The sequence below is a fragment of the Spermophilus citellus genome, assembly GCF_964194105.1.
Source record: "Spermophilus citellus genome assembly, chromosome: X".
In the NCBI taxonomy this organism is placed as follows: domain Eukaryota; kingdom Metazoa; phylum Chordata; class Mammalia; order Rodentia; family Sciuridae; genus Spermophilus; species Spermophilus citellus.
This window is the reverse complement of record NC_138190.1, coordinates 73,743,282-73,766,770: the sequence shown is the minus strand read 5'-3', so window position 1 is coordinate 73,766,770 and position 23,489 is coordinate 73,743,282. Positions and strand designations below refer to the sequence as shown.

Here is a 23,489-nt window from a genome sequence, read left to right as displayed (position 1 = left end):
TCCCCTTTGTTATATTAATTCATGAAGCATTCATTAAGTGACTACTGTATGCTAAGATGCTATTCTAGATAGTGTGACTAAATGATTGAACCAATCACACAAAAATCCCTATTTTCATGGACTTATGTACTCCATAAATCTTCTAAGGTTGCATTACCAACCCTATTTTACAAATAATACAACGTGAGGTACAAATGGTTTTGTCAGAACAATTGGCAAGCCTATGAAACCCCTTCCCTATGGGCCTGAGACTTCATGCACATCCACAACCAGAGATACAAGGCTTCACAGAGCACTAACAAGAGTGACTTTGCCACAGTTAATTAAGTACCCTGCCCAAGAAACCTCCTTGTCCTATGAGTCTAAGACTACTGTATTGTCTGGTGACTGGGTTACACTGGCACGTTGTATCCTACTACTATAACTAGCAGTCTCGGAAGTATTCTTCCTCCTTACAACTTAGAGATTTCTTTCCTTAAATCTAAATGAATCAGGAGACTTGGCCAAGGTAAACCCTCAGCAAAGAACAGAGGGAGCCCCAGCAACACTAGATGCACCACCCAAATCAAAAATTGTATCACAAAGTCTCTAAAACTCAAATTGTCTTTAGGCTTGCCACCAACAAAAGAAGGCTAGGACCTGCATGTTAAACCTAAATGATGATTGATAAAACACAGGAATTAATAAAACTTTGAATTTCCTAACATAAAGTAATTGACCAAATACTCAGGATACAATGAAAAAATATTATATCTATCATAAAAATAATCAGGAAAGCCACTCACAACATGAATGAGAAAAGACAGTCAATTGACACCAAAATCCTCACAAGAATTTTAAAGCATCCATAACCAAAATGCTTTCACATGCAATCACAAATTTTTAACCAAAAGAAAAATTAGAACAGCTAGCAAAAAACAAAAGTTATGATGAAAACTTACTGCTTGTTCTCAATATTAGAGAAGAGATGATAGATGATAGAATCAGTGAATTTGAGGACAGAACAATAGAATTTACACAATCTGAACAGGGAGAAAGTAGAATAAAAATAAAATGAGCAATGCTTTGGGGAACTGTGGGACTATGGAAAAGATCAAACAATCATATCATCAGAGTCTTATGAAAAAAAATGTGTCTGAGCAATGTTTCAAAGAAATGAAAGTTGAAATCTTTATAAATTTGTCCAAAGACATACAGACTCAAGAGGATGGAGCAAATCACAAATACAGTAAGTGCAAAGAAATATACATCATAATGACACAAAAACAAAAGACAAAATCTTATAAATAGCCAGAAAGAGATGACATTACCTATAGAAGAAAACCAATTCAAATGACAGTGGATTTCTATCAAAAGCCATGAATGCCAGAAGCAAGCACCACATTTTTAAGTGCTGAAAAAAGGAAAAAAAAAACTGTCTACTGTAAATTCTATATCCAGATAAAGTATATTTCAGGAGTACAAGAGAAACAAAGATATTCTCAGTAAAGAAAAACTAAAACAATATGTTGTTGGTAGAACTACCCTGAAATAATAGCTAAAGGGAGTTCTTCAAGCAGAAAGTAAATAATAGAATAGCGAATCATGGTGCATCAGGAAAAAAGAAAGAACAAGGGAAATACAAAAATATGGATATAAAATGAACTGTCCCTTTCATAAATTTTACAAATCATATTTGATTATTAAAATGAATGTAACAAAATATTATGTCTTATACTCTTTTTTTTCAGGTGTAGATGGACACAACACAATGCCTTTATTTTTTTTTTTTATGTGGTGCTGAGGATGGAACCCAGGTCCTGCCCGTGCTAGGTGAGCACTCTACCGCTAAGCCACAATCCCAGCCCTTATGTCTTATACTCTTAAAATGATATTTAAAGTTGTGAAAGTAAAAGAAACTAGATGGAAGGGATATATCCATACTTCACCTCAAACAATAAAAAAGTGATACCAGTAAATCCTGAAAAGTCAAATGTGAATATCGTAATATTCAAAACTACATCTAAGAATATAATACAAAAATATACCAAGAACTACAAATAAATGAAGATGGGATTCTAAAAAAAATGACCATGTAACCTGTAGGAAAGCAAGAAAAGACAAAGAGGGGATCAAGGAGCAGAGAGAACAAACAAACAATAATATGGCAGACTTAAACTCCAAAATATCAGTAATTATCTTACATATCAATCATCTAAATAAACCAGTTGAAGGCAGTGATTGACATAATGGATAAAACCAAAGACTATTAAATTGCCTTCAACAATCATTTCTTGAATAGGTGGATGAATAATTTCTTAATAAATTAAAAAGAAGCAAATTATAAAAATATTATTGAGACTCTTCTGCCCTAATTAGAAGGCAAATGAAGTTTTTCCAAATGATCAAGACCCCCAAATGCTTTTGCTATTAATCAGTTTTATAACCAGAAATCACTGATTTTTTAAAATTTTGTAATGCTAGCACTACATTGATAGGAAATGTTGCTGACAGTAGTAAAACAATAGTTAGTTATTGTCAAAAAATAACTTATACAATGTGAAAAAAGAATACTTAATTAAAATCAAGAATGGTTTATTGGGGCTGGGGATCTAGGTCAGTTGACAGAGTGCTTGCCTAGCATGCACAAGGCTCTGAGTTCATTCTCCAGCACCACCAAAAAAAAAAAAAAAAGGTTTACTTTGGGGGGCTGGGGTTGTAGCTCAGTGGTATAGAGTGCTTGACTAGCACATGTGAGGCACTAGGTTTGATCCTCAGCACAACATCAAAATAAATAAAATAAAGGTATTGTGTCCATATACAACTAAAAACATATTTAAAAAGAATGGTTTATCTTGGGAATGCATAGCATTTTCATTTTGGGTATTGATTTTTATGGTATCTAAAATGACAAAGGGAAAATTATATTAAAAATCCATAGATAATGGTAGAATGAAACAAAATTCAAAACCATTTCTGATTTTAAATATATTCATATTTATATTATAAAAAGGACTTTAAAAATACTCTGCAATATGTCTGTCTATTCAGGTGCCTTACATGAGTAGGGAATGAACAATAAGCAATGAATATTCAGAATAGAAAAAGAAGCAATCAGAAACAGTTCACAAAATTGGAAATGCAAATGGACAAACAAACAAAAAATGTTGGGATATTTCCCTATCAAATATAAAAAGTAAAAACAAAATTCTCATAAAGTCCTCATAAATTAGTAATTTAATATTACAGAGGAAGGCATAAAATTAATAGACAATGGGAACATGCATTATTCATTTGTGGTTAGGCTTCTGGGACATGGGAATTCTATGCACTGTTGAAAATAAATGCAATTGTAATGGAAATTAGTAAAAAACTTCAGAAGTGTTATCTGCTAATATATCTCAAAAATCTTAAAATTGTATTTATCTTGGAAATTAAACTTCTAGAAAATGTCCTGAGGAGACAGTGTTAATTTTCTGAAATGATTTATTTACTGTGATATTTATAATTCATAAGTGAAATATTAAAATAAATAAAGGTATCTGAAAAAAAACTTCATATCAGATGCTTCTAGCTATTTATCCAAATATCATTGGTCACCTTCCTCCTTCGTAACAGAACAACAATTTCATGCTAAATAGCAGGATGACCAGCCTCAATAAGGAATTTTTAACTCTCTTCATCAATCATGGTTATCCCATTCCTGTTGGACTGATACTCATTTCCCAGTCTTGGCTTCTAGCTAGGGATAGCTGTATCACCAAGGTCTGGACCATAAGATAAAATGGGAAATCAGAAAATAAAGGCAAGCTATTTTGACCCCCCATCCCTGCTTCCTGACTTTGATTATGGTGTGAAGATGTTATGCTTTGAGTTGTGGCAACCATGATGTCACAAACATAAGGACAAAACAGGAAGGTACCCAATATGAATGAAAAGACTGAATCCTTGATAACATGGTTGATTTGCCCAACAAACCAAAAGGGTGCCTGTCTCCAGACTACCTACATATGTGCTTATTTTAAGATTGTGTGAAGCTTTATGTCATGTTTTTTTCACTCTAAATATATTGATAAAAATATTGGTAAAATATTGATAAAAAGTTTGTTTCTAATTTTTCTCATTAAGTTTATTTTTGAATAGCACATAAAATATAAACATTGAACATATTAATGGGGTAGCACACTATTGTCTGATACATTGTATACTGTTTAAATCCATTAAACATATGTATCTCCTCAAACATTTATCACTTCTTTATGATGAAAACATTCAAAATCTTTTATTCTAGCTTTTGAAGTGTACAATATATTATTATCTATAATCATTTACTGCACAATAGCACAGCAGAACTTCTTGCTCTTATCTAACTGTAACTTAGTAAACAACCATTGGTCAACCTCTCCGCTTCCCTCCCTTTTCCTATTTTCCCCAGTCTCTGGTAACCACCATTCTACTATCAGGTTCTACGAGATCAAATTTTTTAGATAAAAGAATTTTCACATATGAGTGAGATCAAGTCGTAGTGTGTTTCTGTGCCTGACTTATTTCACATGAAACAATTATCTCCAGGTCCATCCATGTTGACACAAATGAAAGAATTTCATATATATATATATATACACACACCCACACACACACTAGGGATTGAACTCAGGGGCACTCAAACACCGAGCTATATTCCTAGCCCTTTTTTAAATTTTATTTAGAGACAAGGTCTCACTGAGTTACTTAGGGCCTCATTAAGTTGCTGAGGCTGGCTTTGAACTTGTAATCTTCCTGCTTCAGCTTCTCAAGTTGCTGGGATTACAGGTGTGCACCACCATGCCTAGCTTCATTCTTTTTTATTGTCTAATAGTATTCTATTTTTTATATGTAGCACGTTTTCTTTATCTGGTCATCAGATGATGGACACTCAGGTCGTTTCCAATTTCTTGTCTATTGTGCCTAGTGCTACAGTAAACATTGAAGTGCAGATGCCTTTTCACCATACTGATTTTATTTCTTTTGGATATATAGCCAGTAGTTGGATCATATACTAGTTCTATTTTTCCATTTGTAAGAAATTTCAAACTGTACTAATATTTATTCCTAACAGCAGTGTGCAAGGTCCTCTTTTCTTCACATTATTGCCAGCACTTTCTATCTTGAGTCTTTTTTGGGGGGGAGGGTTACCAGGGATTGAACCCAAGGGCACTTAACCACTGGGTCACATCCCCAGCCTTATTTTGTATTTCATTTTAGAGACAGGAACTCGCTGAGTTGCTAAGTGCCTCGCTAAGTTGCTGAGGCTGGCTTTGAACTCATGATCCTCCTGCCTCAGCCTCCAGAGTTGAGGAATTACAACCGTGCACCACCATGCCCAGCTTCTTGAGTCATTTTGATAATAGCCATTCTTACTGAGATAGTGTATCTCACCATATTTTTGATTTACATTTCCCTAATGATTAGTGATGTTGAGCCTTTAAAAAAATTAGTTGTATATATGCACTCAATGCCTTTATTTGTTTTTATGTGGTCCTAGGATCAAACCCAGTTCCTCACACTTGCAAGGCAAGTGCTCTATCACTGAGCTACAACTACAGCCCATGTTGAGCATTTTTATATATCTATTTTCCATTTGTAAGTCTTCTTTTGATAAATATATTATTTCAACTTAGAACACCCTATTTTGTTCATAGGCAAAATCATTTGTCCACAGCAAAGATGGGACTCAAGCTCAGGTGTATCTGGTTCCAAAGTTTATATTTTTATTTTTGCTATAACATTGTGATTTTGCACAAGTCACACAACCTCTTTGAATGTTGGTGGTCTCTTCTATAAAATGGGGCTCATAATACCTTCTTGATGGAACTGTTGTAAAAGCAAATAAGGTAATGCACATGAGAGCTCCTTAGTACAAACTACTAGACAGGTAGAAGCTATTTATATATAAAGCTTTTAGCGGAGCATTTAAATTACAATTCATTCTTCTTCTATAGCTTTCTTGTGCTGCTGAAGTAAATGGCATAGAGGTGCTGAATCAAATGTACATTTCATGGTGGGCTTCTTTTCTAAGCACTTGGTAAGAGCAGTTTGACAGATATATTTTTTCCCTTAAAGAAGTTCAGCTTTGTAAATATGGATGGCTTTTAAATTAATGGTCATGTACATGACATCAAAATTTGTAAGGCTTTTTATCATGAGTTTTGAAGGTATTTGAAATAGATTTTTGTCAAGGCAAGCAGCTTCTTCCATTGAATCCATTCTAATATCCAGCACGTCCTAACTTCTGGTGGACTTTCCTTGGTCCTTGAATCCCTTTATTGACTATGGGGGCATCCACTATGGGACACAATCTCATATGTAAAGAGAGGGAAGGAGGAAGAAAAGGAAAGTGGTGGAAATATCGAATGATTTTAACAAAATTACATTATATACATACATAAATGTACCAAAGAGAATTTCACCTTTACATATATGTAGAAAGTATCAAAAAATGAGTGAAAGGAAGTTTGTTAGAGCAGAGGAAATACAGTAGGGGTAGGGAGGAGGAGAAGAAAATATAGTACGGAATAGGGATTGAAATAAAAAAACCTTACATATGATTTTGTAAAAATGAACCCAACTAATGTTTTAACTGGAAATCTCTAATAATAAAAATAAATAAAATTAGAATTAATGTTTATACCCTTGATATACCTGAGCCTTATTCTCTTCATTTTTTTAAGTACAGAGGTAGGAAGAATGTGGGCTATATAATCACTTTATTTTCTTTCAGACATAGGATGATGCTACTCTCCTATTCAGAACCCTCCAAAGCATTCTTAGTGCACTTAGGAAAAAAGATAATTTCTCATCATAGACTTCAAGTCCCCACATGTTCTTACTAATATGTCCCCCTCTCTCACTATATACAACTGTCCCTCTCACTCACCATACAATAGATGCATAAACCTTCTTCCCTGAACATACCCTGCTCATTTTCATCTTAGGACTACACTAGCCATATCCTCTTACCAGAAAGCATAGGCTTAGGGAGTCCTTCCCTGGCCACCTAGTCACTCAGTATTAAATCATCCTACTTTAATTCTTGCCATAGATTCAGGTCTATATTCTTTATTTATCTATATATGTATCTCAATTTTATTTGTATCACTAATACAAATCCAAGGTTTATGAGAGAAAACACATTTGTCTATTGTGCATATCCATATGGTGCCAACAACCATGTTTGCATAAAACAAAATGTGAGTATAGAAAAACTGCTGGCTATTTTCTCCCAGTCTCTAGCTGAAGCCCAAATTTAATATCACCCCTAGTTCAGGACCAACAAGAGACCTACAGCAGGAACAATTGAGCAACTCCATCCTTTCACTTATCATCTTTGCTTTGCTGGTCATTTTGTTGTGATCTTACCTCTATTTGGAATGCTAGAGTTCTTCTGGTTCCTCAATCCTGAATCCTCTTTTGTGTAGCCTTCTCAGTAACCCAGACCCTCTAGACAGAGGATACACTTTAGCCTTTGTGGTTCTTCTTTCTACTCCCATCCCCAAGACCTAATATCTGGCTCCTGAATACCAAGTAGGTAGTTCTTTCTTTAGTTGACAGATTTCTCTAATGCTTAACGATCCTCCTGAGCCTCTGCATTCCATATCTCATATTGAGATATACCTTGTTATCTCATGTAACCTGATCCTCTAGCTAACTTCCTGCTAAACAATGACTACTAATGCATACTCTCTGGATTCCATGTCTTATCTGCTGAACTGGATCAGTCATAGCTGGGAATGACTCTCCTAATCTTGGCCCCTCTAAGTTGAGAGACTGATTACTAAGATGTCAAAAAAGAGTATACTAATTTGGAGGACTTACCTTGGAGAGCTCTTGTCCAGGACCACACTGTTGGCATGTGACGCACCGTCCCCATTGGTCCTGGTACTCATTTTCTTGGCAATCCATGGTAAGAAGGCTGTAGGTACAGAACACAAGAACTAGGAAGATAATGGGAAGGAATAGCAAGATAAGTTGTGGCTTCCATGATGCTTGACTTCTGGGTTATCTAATCTCATGTTCTTAGTTAGAGGGGCTAAGAAGGCCAGCACAAAACATCTAATGCTTATATAGCTCTAAATCTTCTAAATGCTTTATATGTAATAGTTCAATTCTTAAGTAATTGTATAAGAGATCATTATTTGCTCTATTTTTCAGATGAGGAAATTGAGGCACAGAGGCCAAAGAACTTTCCCAGAGTTTCACAGTTGTGATGTTACCAAGAACTGAACTGGTAAATAGAATAACACAAGTAGTTGGCTTATGTCTGGGCAGGGGGACATAAACACTGCAATCTCTGATGTGTGTTCTAATAGTATGGAAAGTATTTACATCTGTTATTGTTATACTTTATTATTTATTCTGTACATTAATCCCTGTGAGTGAATCAGTATAAGGATTTTCATCTTTATTTTATGGATGGCAATCCTAAAACATGGTCCTCCTTTGCCAACAGTGTCTTCAGTACTTCTGAGGACCATTAGCTGCCATTGCTCCTGTCCTAGGAAGAAAGGGAGGGGAAGATGACCCATCATGCAAATATCCTTGTGCACTAAGGTGTAGAGAGAACAGAACATTATTTTAACAGAGATATGTTAGAAGAGAGATGAGAGATGGCCTGGGGCAATAGCACTTGAATTGTACTCATATTAGACATGTATGGATTTTAATCTTGTCTATAGGATAAGGATAACCCTTGTTTACCCAGGACTAAGAGGTTTCCCAGGACATGGGCTTTTTAGCACTAAAACGGAGATTCCCAAGCAAGGTGAAAAGGTTGATCAACATACTTGACTCTTTCATTTCGACCTATAATCTGAATGAATTTTTTCATCTTTTCTGGCCTCAGTTACTTAATCTGAGTAAAAGGCACAGTATATTCCTTACCTCAATTAAATATCTCTTGAGGGGATTAAATGAGCTCAGGTTCATCAAAATATCCTGAAGGCCTTAAAGAACTATACAAAATAAGACACAGTTAAGTATTCAGACAGGTAGTCTTCTACAAAGAGGAATTTTAATGAATGTGGCTAAAACTATTGATAAATGAGGCTTTTCCTTCTTAAAGATCAAGGTGTTCTCAGGTCCCTTTGTGCACTCATTGAATACCATGGTGAATTTCAGGTGGTTTCTCAAATACTGAAAGTCCTGAATTCGTACTTCATCAGAAAAGACAGCACATGTGTACCTAAAAAAGGCCAACACTCCTCTAAGAGTCTTCAATGGAGAAGGAGTAAGACATCCTGACTAACATTTTTGCTTCAGTAAAACTTTTCTCTATGTGGAGTGGGCTATTCTTTCCCACTCTTTCATTTAGAGGGAATTGGCCTACAAAATCCAATCCATTTTTGCACAAGATATCCTCTCCTGTTTTTGTTTGATAACGTTGCCCATAGTGTTAGCCTCTGGAGGCACGCTCCCCTCTCCTTACTACCCACCTTTCTCATTGAGCACAAAAATTATCATTGATCTCATATAGTCTTATGACAAGGTATTTCAGCACCATGGGAATAAAGCTATCATACTGGTCTGGAAATCTCTCCTGTATCCTTTTCTTGCCCAGAAAAACAGGAAAATATTGGCAGGAGCCCAAAAAACAACCCATTTTTTGAGATAAGCTCTCAAAACAGGCATCTGAAATCTTCATGGTAGCTGCTGCTGGCCTTGGAATGTCTGGGGCAAACTATTGGTTTGGTTTCAAGACACCTACCTACCTAATAAACATGAACCTTAACACAGCCCTATAACCCTGGTTTTGGGATTCTCCCTAGGCAAAGTGGGCCTATTGCCAAATCTCCAAAGGAATTAGGGAATAAATAAAAAAACTTATTTTCCTCTCCTTTTTGTCAAACATTTAATTCAAACCACATAAATTAATTTGTCTTGTGTTAGAAGCTTAAGAAATTGCCTTTATTAAAGAGAATAAAATCACATGGATCTTGGACAATTCTGAAGAAGTTAGCATATGGGTAAAACTGCTTAATAAGGGTTAAATTTCACTATCCTGGGACAATGTGAGAATTTATATCAAGTTTTCCCCAGTGGTCAGCAGTATCTTGCAACAAATGTAACTGCCTTTTCATTTTAAGAAAAAGAACAAAGAATAAATAGGTTTTGAAAAATCAGCTGCTCATGTATCTGTAGCTAGGTATTCTTCTAGAGTATCACCAAAGATGCAGCTAAATCCCACAAACTTCTAAGTTGGCATTGTAGACAGACCTATAAAATTCCCAGAGTAGAGACCATTTCATATCCAGTACTTGGAAGAGTGGTACCTCAACAGTCCTTATTATTTGTTAGCTTGTCAATGTGCTTTGTTTCTAGGACTATGGTAAAAGATACACATGTGTTTAGTCACCTAGATTATTTTTCTCACAGATAATTTGAAAAATAATCATTTTCAAACAATGATTAATAATTCTATCAAAAGAAAAAAGCAAAGATCTGAATTAGTGACATGCAGACTTGTGTTTGAATTCCAACTCTACAATTTAGTAGTCATGTGTCCTCAAAAAATGGTTCCGTCTTTCATGGAATCAGTTTCTTCATCTGTAAAAATGGCAATTTAAAATAATAGTTTCCACAAATAAAAAAAAAGTATTTCGAAAGGTAAAAAATAAAATAAAATAATACCTTCCTTATAGATTATTTTAGAGGATTAAATGCAATAATGCATGTTAAAGGACCTAGTATAGGGCTTGGCACTTATGAGACAATTGATATTTAGTAGGTTCTATTCCCAATCTTCCCTGGTTTAGAGGGGCCCTTTTCCCCATCCCCTTCAGAAGGGTGGGGTTACACTATGAGCAATGTACACTGGCCTCTCTTCAGATTTGTAGGGAAGAAAAGGGAAAGGCGTCCATTTCTTTTACATTGACCCATCCCAGCACAAAGCACGAAGCTGGAGCACCAAGACCATGCCTAAGACACTAGTGTCATTATAGCATCTTCCTCCTTACTAACTGCTGCCATTAGTGACTTAAAGCTTAAGGACAAGATTCCCCATAATACCTTCAGTACCTAAGTCACTTTGACTAAAAGGAACATTGTTCTCAGTATTTGCTGGATATTTTTGATCAAGATATTTTGTACAGGGTGAACTTGGTTGAAAAGAGTTTGAAAACCTTTCTGAGACAATTGCCTTTGAAATGAAAGTGCAAAAGAAATAAAATTTGATTTATAGATAAGTGAGGATGTCATTAGAGACTCTGTTGAACAGCAGATCATTTTCAACAGAACAATCCTTCCCACTTCTACAATCTGAGGCTCAAAAATTTTTTTCACTTCAACTCTGACATCTGATTTTGTTCTCCTTCTATTATTTCTATCACTACATTAGTGTGGGGCAGGGAAATTAGGTAAGGGTCAGGCATCAATTTTCTCCTCCCTTTGAGTATGACACATTCTAGAGTTCTTCTGCGAAGACTTCCACTCACTTAACTGTACTGTTTGCAGGTTACATCTTGAAAAACTGCCTCTAACTTGCCAACAACTCAAGAAAAGAACAGACAAAGGAAATGATGATGAACAAAGCCCAGATAGTTGCAGTGGACAAAAGTCTATGGTTTATGATAGGAATTCCAACTCTATCCTCAACAGAAATTCCCCACTGAAGTTTGGGAAGCTCACTCAGTTTCTTCATCCATAAAATGGGGATATTTCTATCCTACCTGTATAATGTTTAAGAGTAGTTTGGACATCACGGATAATGTGGAAGTGCTCTAGAAACCTCATGTAGGTCACATACTGGGACTGTTTTTTATTAACATACCACATATATCCATAAAATATGAAACAAACTGATACATTTTTACATATGCATATACTCGTGGAAACACTACACAGATAAAGATACAGAACCTTTTCATTATCTCAGCCAGCCACCCTCAAGCCCCTTTTCCAGTCAACCCCATCTCCAGGTAATTACTCCTCTGGGTTTCTGTCACTATGATTATTTTTACCTGACTTTGAACTCCATATAAATTAAATAATACAATATACACCCTTATTTCTGGATTATAAAGCTTTTCTAGTAAGAAACATTAAAAAATTCTGTAATTTTTAATTGTTTTCTTCTAAGAAAATATAAGTGTAAATATTTATGACCTTGGATTAGGTAATAGTTTCTTAGCTATAACACCAAAAGCACAAGAAAAAGAAGAAAAATAAATTTATGCTTAAATTTAGAATTCAAAAATTCAAAACTTTTCTGCTTCAAAGGACACTATAAAGATATTAGGAACGAGGAGGGAAGATGACATAATGAGTGGCTGGATTTGATTAGTTAACACTGTTTACATGTGTTGAAATATCACACTGAACATCATTAATATTTATAGTTAATGCATTCTAATTAAAATACTAATAAAATGTTTAGAAAATTAAAAAGTGAAAAGAAATTAGAAGACAACTTACACAATGGGAAACAAAAATTTGCAAATCCTGTACCTGATAGGAGATTTGCAACTAGAATATACCATGAACACTTACAACTAAAACACAAACAACACAATTTAAAGTGGGTAAAGTATTGAAACAGATGTTAATCCAAGAAATATAAAAATGCCAATCAGCCTATGAAAATATGCTCAGTATCATTAATAATAAGGGGAACACAAATTAAAACTGCAAGAGGGCTAGGGTTGTGGCTCAGTGGTAGAGTGCTTGCCTCACACACATAGGCCCTGGGTTCGATCCTCAGAACCACATAAAAATAAATAAATAAAGATTAAAAAATTAAAACTGCAAGAAAGTATCACTTTATGTGCACTAGGCTGGTTATAAAAAGATTGGACAAAGAAGTGTTGTTGTCAAGGATGTTGAGAAATTGGAACCCTGATATAAGGCTTGTGAGATGTAACATGGTGCTACTCCTTTAGAAAATGTATATTTTTTTCTTTCTCAAAGTATTAAATATAGAGTTACTACATGACTCATCAATTCCATTCCTAAGTATAAACCCCAAAGAATTGAAAGCACATGTTAAATTCATATAGGAATATTCCTAGAAGCATTATTCATAATAGACAAAAGCAGACAAATCCCCAAATGTCAATTAAAATGATAAACAGATAGACAAAACTTGGTCTATCCATGCAATGAAAAATTATTCAGCAAAAGTGAAAATCCACAAAGCCAGGCACAGTAGCTCATGCCTATAATCCCTGAGGCTCAGGAGGCTGAGGCAGGAAGATCAAAAATTCAAAGCCAGCCTCAGCAACTTAGTGAGGCCCTGTGTCAAATTCAAAACTAAAAAAAGGATAGGGATATAGGTCAGTGGTTAAGCACCCCTGGGTTCATTCCCTGTACAACAAAACTAAACTAAACTAAACTAAACATAAAGTGCTTAATAGGTGCAATAATGTGGATGAACCTTGAAAACATTTTGCTAAGTGACAGAAGTCACACACAAAAGGGCAAATATTATATGATTTCATTTATATAAAAAGTTCAGAATAGGCAATCCATAGAAAGGAAGTAGATTTAGTGTTTTCCAGGGATTAGAGGAAGGAAGGAATGAGTGATTAATGGATGTGAATTTCTTATGTAGTGATAAAATGACCTGGGATTAGAGAGGAGTAATGGTTGTATGATGGTTGTATGAATTACCAAAACTGAGTAAACTGAGTAAACTCTATACACTTAAAAAGGATAATTTTTGTAATATGTGAATTATATCTCATTTTTTAGAAATGATGGTTCTTCCATTTTTTGTTTAATATTGTGAATTATCCTATACTATTCCAATACACCTTGTCTAAGTTAGCCCCAAAATATAAAAAAAGGAAAAAGAAAAAGAAAAAATGAAAGCTGCAATGAATATTCTTTTATGTGCCTTTAAGTGTAATGTTTTGTTTAATCCAAACCTATCTGGTTAATTATATATATATCAGGAGAGCTGACAAGTGGCCACATGACTAGTGTATCTTTATTTGGCCTTTGTCATGTGGATGCTGTCCCTGCCCATTACCTCTGTCCTGGTTCCCCAAAAGATAACCTAGAAGAGTAAGAATGTAGCAGACAGGAAAGAGGAGAAGCAATGAGGCTGACATTAATGATAATCCCCACATTAGCTCATTGTGCCCTGAATAATTGCTTCTGGCTAAGTTTCTGCTGGATGTGAGGTGCTCAGGCGCTGGGGGTGCAGCTGCCTCTGGCCACAGCTTGCGGCTGCTGCTCTTCTCAACTTGCACACATGCCTATGGAGTGAAACATGCCCTCTCTATCTAGGATGGGTAGGCAGAACAGGATGACAAATCTAAATTAAGAACTCAGGACTTCAGGATATTTGCTTTGCCTGGACAGTGCAGAAGGTCTGGGATTAGAAAGGGTGAGGAAGACAGCAGCTGGTCCATGCCCTGCCCATTCCTCTCCTGTGAGCCCACTCACCCACCCACATGCACAGGACTGGCAAAATCAAGGCAGTTGCTCCACCTGGCCTTGAGGATACTCCTTTCTTGAAAATCAAATTTCTTATCAGTACAATGCCTTCATCATTTTCAGATATTGGGCCTATCAGCCAGATGTTGCTTTACCATTTATTGGTGGCTGTCAGCCTTCCCCTTTCTGGGTTGGCCAACAGTCACTCCTATCCCAACCTTCTCTTGTTCATAAGCTACTTCCAAACTACCAAACATCTTCTTCCAGCCCCACTGTTTGTGAATTTTATATTTCCTGTTTCAAGTCAGTATGGTGAATGGTCCCAGGCCCAGCTCTGCCATCAGGAGCATATGACTACCCATTGCCAGGTCTGAGGTTCCTGTTTGTAACATGAGGGAGCTTGCTTAGCCAATCTCTTAAACCAGTGGTGCTTGCTATTTGCTGCATCTTGGGAGCTCCAGAGTATACTGATACTTGGGATTCAACCCTGAGAATCTGATGTGATTAGTCTGGAGTGTAACCTGAAGATCTGGAACTTATACAGCTCCCCAGGTGATTCTCATGTGTAGTTAAAGTTGAATCTATTATATTTATAAGGAGACTCTTTTGGGTCTGACCACGACTGTTTTGTCTGAATATAAGGTACAGTCATAAAAGGTTTACCCATCCCCCATATAACAGAAGGAATTCTATGGAGAAGTAACCTGTGTCATACCCATTTTTTTCGGGGGTCTAAAAAAAGGAGAAAGGTAAAGGGGATGAAGGTGGTATGAATATTTTAAAATATGCTACATCATGTCATCTCCAACTTCTAATTCCATTAGCAACTCCTACTTCCACTCATAAAAGTCAAGTGCCCCCAATGAATGTTGAGGCCTTAGACAATTTGCCTACCTCAACTTCCTCAATTACTTCTTTGGCCCCTGCTCTCCTTACTTTCTTCACTGCAGGCATGCTGGCCACCTTCCTATTCTTCAAATTTGCTAGGAATGCTCTCACCTTAGGCCTGTCACACCTGCTCAAGCCAGGAATATCCTTGCCCATGACCAGTGCCCTCAACCTCTTCAGTTCTTTGTCCTTGTAACATTATCTTGGTAAGGCCTTTCTGACCACTATTTTAAAATTACAACTTCCTACCATACTACTTATCCCCCTTTCCTGTTTTATTATCCCCTATAGCACTTATGACCTTCTGGCCTGTCAAATATTTTGATTATTTTTATTGTCTGTGCTTTCCCTAACTAGAATGTAAACACCATGAGATGGGATGCCTGCCATGTTCACCACTTCATATTTGGTGATTAGAACAGTACATGGCATATAGAACACTAAATAAATACTGGTTTGATGAGCAAATGGTGGAAATCTACAGAATAAAGGTTACAATCTTCTGCCTGAGTGAAAGATTTCACAGTTCACAAGGGGTTTCATATTGATTTACTTAACAGACCTTCACAATAACCCAAGGAGGAAACTAAGGATTATTATCACCAATTAACATACTTACAAAGAGAGAAAAAATGAGATTCAGAGAAAAAGTATTAAGTTTATTTAGTTAGTAAGAAGTATTCAAAGATAATTTAGGGCCTATGAATGAGACATGCTTTCCAAGGTAGCATTGAACTAAAAATAGGGAATAGAGATCTTCCCAGCCTTCACTGAAATTTAATTTTTCTTCAGTGATATTTTGTGTGGGCCAAAAAATGCATTTTTGAATACTAATTTGATTGTGCTTTAAATAATGGTTTGACAGGATTACGATCCAAGCCTTAGATAAGAGGGCCAGGACAAGGGTGGTAGCAATAGAAATAGAGAGGAAGTGGCATTAGGAGATATAGACCCTACAAAGTGAGCACCAAGAAAAAGATATTAGCTAGAGAAATTTCTGGGAGTTGCTGGATGGGAAACCATAAGAATCTCAGGGTCATGAAGATTGTGGGGGACTTGCTTGGTAGGAAAAAAGGTAATACACTGTTTTTCAATCTTACTAAATATGAAGAGTTGGAGGGGACAGAAGAACATTGCAATGGCCATGTCCAGCAGGCAACTAAAGTATATAGAACATATATAGTTTGGAGTTACAGACAAGTCATGTGTATAAGACCAGAATAGTCATGCTTGCTCATGACTTCATATCAGAAATCAATTCTGTGAGACTTTTTTAAAAATACCAGTTCCCAAGACTTAATAAATCAAAACCTCTGGGGTTTAAGAACCACTAGCTTTGGGATTGGGATATAGCTCAGTTGGTAGAGTGCTTGCCTTGCATGCACAAAGCCCTGGGTTCAATCCCCAGCCCCCCCCCCACACACACACACCCACCCACCACTGGCCTAGGTAAATTGTGGCAGAGGATCAGGTGGGTAAAGAAGAATGCTAAGAACAAAACATTGAGTGACACCCATATTGGATTCTAGAAGAGGAATAACGATTGGTAAACAAGTAGGGTAAGACAGGGAAGAAAGAACAGAAACGGGACAGGATAATAAAGATAGTAAATGACAAACTCTGAAGAAATTAGGGTAAGAAATAGTGACAGCTGTTGTGAATATAAGGAGGTGGAGGAGTGTTCAGGACTGGGGATGTGTTATTTTAAGTTTACTTCATGTGTGTGTGTGATGAAAGTAAATTGCATTTTTATGTTCAAGTATGCTAAAATATGTGCCTGGAATAGAAATAACTCAGAGGTGGTTACTACAGTTTTTAACAGGTTTCACTCTCTATTTCCAAATGGCTGAAGAATTTTAACTGTCAGTGATAGTAACATCTGGTCCAGCTCAATCAGGATTAGCATAACAACAAGGGTAAATGAAGGGAGCTGGTGCAAAATTAAAGAAACCTCACCTGTTTGCTGTGTCTTTTATTCCAGTGTACAAAGTGAGAAGTAATGTCCCAGCTGGGGGAGAAAAGAAAAAAATAATCATATTAAAAGAAGTTGTCACAGTACAGAAAGAATTAATAACCAATTGAACTGTCCGTTTTCACTCACCAAAGGCAAACACTAACCATATGAGTCAAGTGCTTCTTTTTCAAAATACACACACACACACACACACACACACACACACACACTGCAAAGAAAGCACAAACCTCAAAAGACAAATGGAGCTTAGCACTATAAATTAAGTAAAAGTAAAAGCTAAAATATATAAATATTTGGTTAGAATCTGGCAATGAGTGAAAAAGGAGAAAAAGAATTGTGCAACTGAAAATATAGACATAATTAACAAAACAAATGGGATGAAATTAAGACCAATAAACTTTGAGCTGATTATAAGGAGAAACATCCTTTTAATGATTGCTGAGACAATCTTCCCTAGTGGGAGCAAAGACACTAAAAATACCCTGGATGATGTTCCAGGGAAAAATGAGATAATGTATGTGAGAGTACTCTGGAAACTCCTGATTGTGTTACACATGTGAGGAGTTGCTATGATTGTTGTTATTATCCCACCCAGAACTTGGGAGCAAAGGGCACTGGAGACAAGCCTCAGGCCAGACCAACATTTAGCCAAAACTCAAAGCCTCCACTTTGCTCTACTGTCACCCTAGCCAAAGTGAGTCACTTATTTGTGTACTGACCACCATAAGACACCATGAAATTATTGTATCATCAAAAATTAGTTACTCCACCAGCAGTACTGGGAGTGGAGATTCATTAACTTCCCAAGGAGGCTTTTGGCTGAGTTGTCCCAGCTGGGAATTGAATTCATTTCTTTGCAAAGCTGGGAACTGGACAAAATTCAGTCGAGTGTTCTAATTTCTGATTTCTATTAATTTTTTGGTCTTGCCCCACATTGTCTCCACCCTAATTTACCAAGCAATCTAGAATAATTGTATCTCTCTGAATATAGCAATAAAAACAATCCCTTTTCCCCCCTAACAATCCAAATTCATTTATTCCATACTTTCCTCATAGGCCAGGGAATGAAACATCCTAAAGAAGGAGGGTATTTGCATAAACCCCAGGGCAACAAACATCCTTATGGTAAGACATGGTGAATAAACCCATAGAATGAGACCTATTTGTACAGGATGTGATACTTCTGCCAAAATATTTATTGCCCTTTAAAAAGAAGTCTAAGGAAGAAAGAAATACAACACAGTGAGTTTGAGAGGGTAAGGTGAAACTGAAAAGAAGAAACTTGTTGTTTCATATGTAAATACACATTCTCTGAAATAATTTCCAGCCTCTGACAATCTAGAGTCAAAGTGAGTTTAAAACTCATCTTAGTCCCAGCTGCTTGTCACCCAGTAAAGGAATCCCATCTATTTCTGCTTGAACTCCTTTAGTAACAGGCAGCTCAGTACTCACAAAACAGCACATTCTAATATATTTTTTTCCTTCTCTTTGAAAACTGTTTAAACTTTTCAAACTATTAAACAATTAGAAATATAGAGTCACAGAATTCTAAAAGGATTCTTCAGTATAAACTAACTCAATTCCCTTATGGTCCAGATGGAGAAACTGAGGCTTAGAGAAGGAATAGAATTTTCCCAAAGTCACATAGTTGGTTAGTGGCAGAGTTGGGACTAAAATCCAAGTCTCCATGTTTAGGCCCAGTGGCTTGTTTATTTCCCATACATAAAGAGAGAAATGGGCCTCGCTTCTGGATTGATTACTCAGTGACCATGTTTCCAAGGCTTCAGCTTCTTGTCTTCACACCCACAACCTAACATTGGCTCATTTTACCCTAAACAGAACAAATACAAAGGGTGGACTGGGTCAGGGAAAGGTGGCTCATGGAAGGGAAGCAGTGCTGCCCACTCTTTTGGCTCATCCACCATGGTGACTAACAACCTCCTGGAAGCAATGACATGTTACTGCTTAATTCCACCATATATTACATGGCAATTCTTTTATTTGTGAGAATGGTATGATGACTTTTGGGGATACTTGGGGGACATAATACCTGTTAACACTCCAGGATGGATTTCAAGTCACTCAAAACTCACTTGATAAGTGCCTTCTATGCTAGGAATTCTATTAGAACTTAGTAACAAGAGGGAAAACCAGAGGTTTCCACCTGTAGCAAATCATGTCTGGTGGGGAAATTGAGAATATATACTGTTAACTCTAATCCAAGACAGATTATGGCCATCCTCATATCTCCCAGGAGCACAGTAGACTGATGGCAAGAATAACCTATATCCTTCCTGTTAAGCTCCCAAAGGGAAAATACATGGATTTTCAGAAAGAGAGCAAAAAAATCACCTGCTTCAAAATTAAGCTTTAGCTCTGAAAAATAGCTCCAAAAGATGTCTCACCATCTTCAGAAGGCATCCAAGTGAAGCAGGTCAATAAGACATAGAAAGAGAGTCATGTGGCCAGTCACAGGCCTTTCCCCTGGGTCTAGGAACTTTGTTCCTGAATGGTTTCAAGAGAACTTTCAAATGAATGGCTGGCATAAGGTGATTGATTGGAGGATCTTACTTCCTCTTGCCTCCTTCTCTAGTGCCAGAGCTGATCTAATTGCTTAGCTATCGCCATAAACCCAAATAGCTACTGAAAATCAAAAAACAAACAAACAAACTTGATGTTAAAAAAAGTGATTCCAATCTTGGCTCAGACACATACTAACTATCTGGCAAGTTTCATTTCTCTGCCTTCCCTAGTTGGGTTGAGGTGTCATTGGGATTATGGTTTAAAACATACATAATAATTTTTTTCTCACATTCACTCATCATGTTACTTTCGCAGTGTTCCACATCATTATGAAGGTGTTACCACCCCAATTTAAATAGTTCAAAACCTCAGACACATATCTGATTTGACTCCATGTCATGTGAGAAATGGAAGCAATTTGAGTGTTTTGACCTAGGGAGAGAAAATGTAGGTAATCTGGCCTCTGCTCTTCAGATCTTTGAAGACCTCTCAAGGAAGATAAAGAGCAGACTGCTCTGGGTGGTCCCAGAGAGAATAATTAGGACATCTAAGGTCAAGTCATAGGTAAACCAAGTCCAGATTACCAAAAGGGAAAACCTTTAACAGTCAAGGCTTTCCTTGAATGGAATGGGTCTTTCAAAGAGCAGGGAAGAGAGCAGAATCCAAGAGATTCTGAATCTCACACTGTTCTTTTTTAAGCCCATATAATTTATCAACTTCAAATTTCTGAAGATTCAACTTATGTGATACCTTGATAAATGAACTGCCTCCTTTCCAGTCCCACAGCCACCACCTCAGCTCCAAGGCCTTGTTCCCTCTCTGTATATAGTTTATCCACCTCTTGATTTCTTCTATTCCAATATAGCTGACTTATGTTCATAAGAATATTCTTCCTATAGTACATATCTGTTTTTCTTTAGCTCAGAAACTCTTAATAGCTATCCACTGTCTGCCAAATCAAATTGAAACTGAAATATCCAAAGTCTTTTGTGGTTTACCACCAATATAACATGGCAACTTTAACTTCCACTTTTCTCCTAATTGTAAGTTAAAATCCATCTCAGCTGGTGTTCTTTTCATGTGCTCCAAGCTTCCCTGTCTTCAAGCAGTTGTTCCTGTTGTTTTCTTTGCTTAAACTGCCCTCTCTCCTATTCTCCACCTGTTGAAATCCTATCTGTACTCCACGGTCTAGCTTAAATAATAATAGTTAACATTTATTGAGTGCTTATTTTGGGCCAGCCACTGTGCTAAGCATGTGCAAGTATTTTACATGGATTATCTCATTTAATTCTCACAACAACCCAATGAGGTAGGTGCTATTATTATCTCCACTTTAGCCTGGAGTTTACTAAAGCTCAGAGAGGGGGAAGTAATTCTGTTTGTTCAAGGGCACACCAGTAAATAAATGGTGGGGATGGAATCTGAATCCAAAGAGTTTGCCTCTGGAGTGCTGACAGGTGTTATTATTTCAAAAAACAATCCAAAAGGTTCTCAGATTTTTTCTAACTCAAGTTGATAGGATCCTTACTTGAGAACCTCAGAGCACTTTACTCCTTAAAGATCTATCTTCTATTATATTTACTTGGGTTCTTGTACCCATGATGAGCCTGACAAGCCCCATTGGCCACAGCCTAGATTTTGCACTTCTCACTGTCTCAAACTTGATGGCCCAGAGTAAGTCCTTAATAAGGTTGTTAAGTTAAATTGAAGGAATATTGAAGTGAAGGAAGGGTCAGGAGAGTTATCTAGAAGAGATGTTCCACACATCTCTACCCCCGCTACCCTGTATGACATTGGCCAGTGCTACCAACACCTGTCCAAATCAGACCCTTCAGTCTATTTTCCCAGCCTGTTCTCTGGCGGGTCTCTTCTTGTCCCCCCAGTTCTCACAGCTGCCTGGGCTTTGGCCAGTGTTTGGGGTGAGGCAGGATCAAAATATCACTGCCATGGGCTCAGCTTCCAGGAGTGAGGGATCAAGTGAAACCCAGGCGGGCGGGTGAGGGGGTGGACTGAAAGCCCCCATACAGAGCCAGCATGCTCTTTACACAAGCCCTGACTTGCCCAGGGACCACGTGGGTGGGCCAGCAGTTTAGCTTCCCTCAGGGATGCTGCACATATCTGATCCACCCCCTCCTCCCTTCTGCTAACTCCCAGCCTCCTCCTCTTCCTTATCTCCCAAGCCCAGATGCTCAAGGTGGTTTGACAAGTCCGGGCATGTTCCCAGTGGCCATCCAGGTCCAGTAAGAAGGCTCTTACAGCGGGGTATTCGCTAAGGCTGTAAGAATATCAACCTAAGTTCCTGGCACTTCAGATAGTGTTCCCTGTACAAACGGATGAACTGGTAGAGAGCCAGGGGATGCCTTTCCAACCATTCTGACTTTGCAGCACACAAGCATGGAAATCCTGACCTGGTCCTGTACTTCCAAACCTAAATGCCACAGGTTCCGGCCGGCTTGCCACTCCAGGGTGTGCTCCCACACGTGCCCAGTAACGGATGGAAGGATGGGTCTTGCAATCACAACAATGGAATTCCCAGACAAACGCACCTCAACAGAGCAAACATCCCGCTCAGCCCCTGCCCCTCAGTCCCCGGCAAGCATATCGCACTCACAGTAGATGAAATCCAAAGCTCCGCTCCACTCATCTCATATCCACGTGTAGCAACAGCGGATCAAATCCGCCCTCTATTCCTTTCATGCTAAGCCTACTTCCCCCGCCCCTGTGAGGTTTCTGGGCAGCTATTGGATTATCTGATGTGTCTAGGCGTGGCTATGCAAAGAAACCCCGCCCCCGAAAAGGACACTGTGAGTTTGGGGGGTAAACAGTGACCGAGCCACTGATTGGGCTGGAGTTGCAAAGCTCCTGGGACTGAAGCGGGGGCGAGACGGCAGAGGGCCAGGGAGTTTGGTTCAGCCCAGTCTGTGGGAAAGGAGGGAGGGTCAAGTGGTTGGAGGCAGCTAAATGGAGCTCCGCTCTTCAAAGTTTTGTGCATGAGTTAGCAAGGCTGGAGATTGACAGGCAAACTTAGTGTTGCAAAAGTAAGGATTTTTAGACACACGGAATAGCTACTTCCCATCTCTGATCCTGCCTTAAAAAAAATCGCTTCAGAAAACTTTTGACTGGAGGAGGAGATGTAACCTGAAGCTGGGGAAAGACCACTGAAAATTAAGGAAAACTGACTTCTGGACTTGGCTCTGACTTTCTGCACACCCTTCGCCTTTGTGGAGCCCTAGGTCTCCGTACAGGGAAAAGGGTTGACTACCTAGTCTCTAAGGGTCATTCTAATAATCACCCTTTGGGAGTTTATAAGTTTATGATTTCACTGGTAGCAGTGGGGAAATCCTGGGATGTTGTCCCTGACCTTGAAGAACTTGAAGAGGGTTTAGATAGGACAGACTAGACACAGAGAACAATAAGCAGTATAAAATGCATGAAGCTATGCTTGTGTGGGGATAGTGAGTAAATAGAAAATTTCTGTAGCTTCCTCTCAATTTTGTGTGAAACAAAAATTGCTTAAGAAAACTAAGTCTTTGATACAAAATCAAAAAAGGGCTAAACTATGGGATACAGGGTAGAAGGGCACTGGGGTGCAGGAAAAAGGAGAACTTAGAAAGGCTCTAAGCAACTTAGTGAGACCCTATCTCAAAATAAAAAGTAAAAAGGGCTAGGGATGATGCTCAATGGTTAATCACCTCTGGGTTCAACCCCAGTA

General features: G+C 37.7%; 1 protein-coding gene across 4 annotated transcripts in view; it reads right to left on the bottom strand.

The window, feature by feature from the left end:
• Positions 1–22,507, bottom strand: part of EDA2R (ectodysplasin A2 receptor) — a 34,487-nt gene extending 11,980 nt beyond the window's left edge. The window contains exons 1-3 of one of the 4 annotated variants that reach the window (XM_081276474.1): positions 22,389–22,507; positions 17,236–17,287; positions 7,834–7,930 (exon numbers count right to left, since the gene is read on the bottom strand). In XM_081276474.1, coding sequence (XP_081132600.1) covers positions 7,834–7,888 — 55 coding nt within the window. In that variant the 5' untranslated portion in view covers positions 7,889–7,930; positions 17,236–17,287; positions 22,389–22,507. The remainder of the gene's footprint in view (positions 1–7,833; positions 7,931–17,235; positions 17,288–22,388) is intronic. The other 3 variants (XM_081276475.1, XM_081276476.1, XM_081276477.1) reach the window with 3 other exon arrangements.
• Positions 22,508–23,489: the final 982 nt, after the last annotated feature.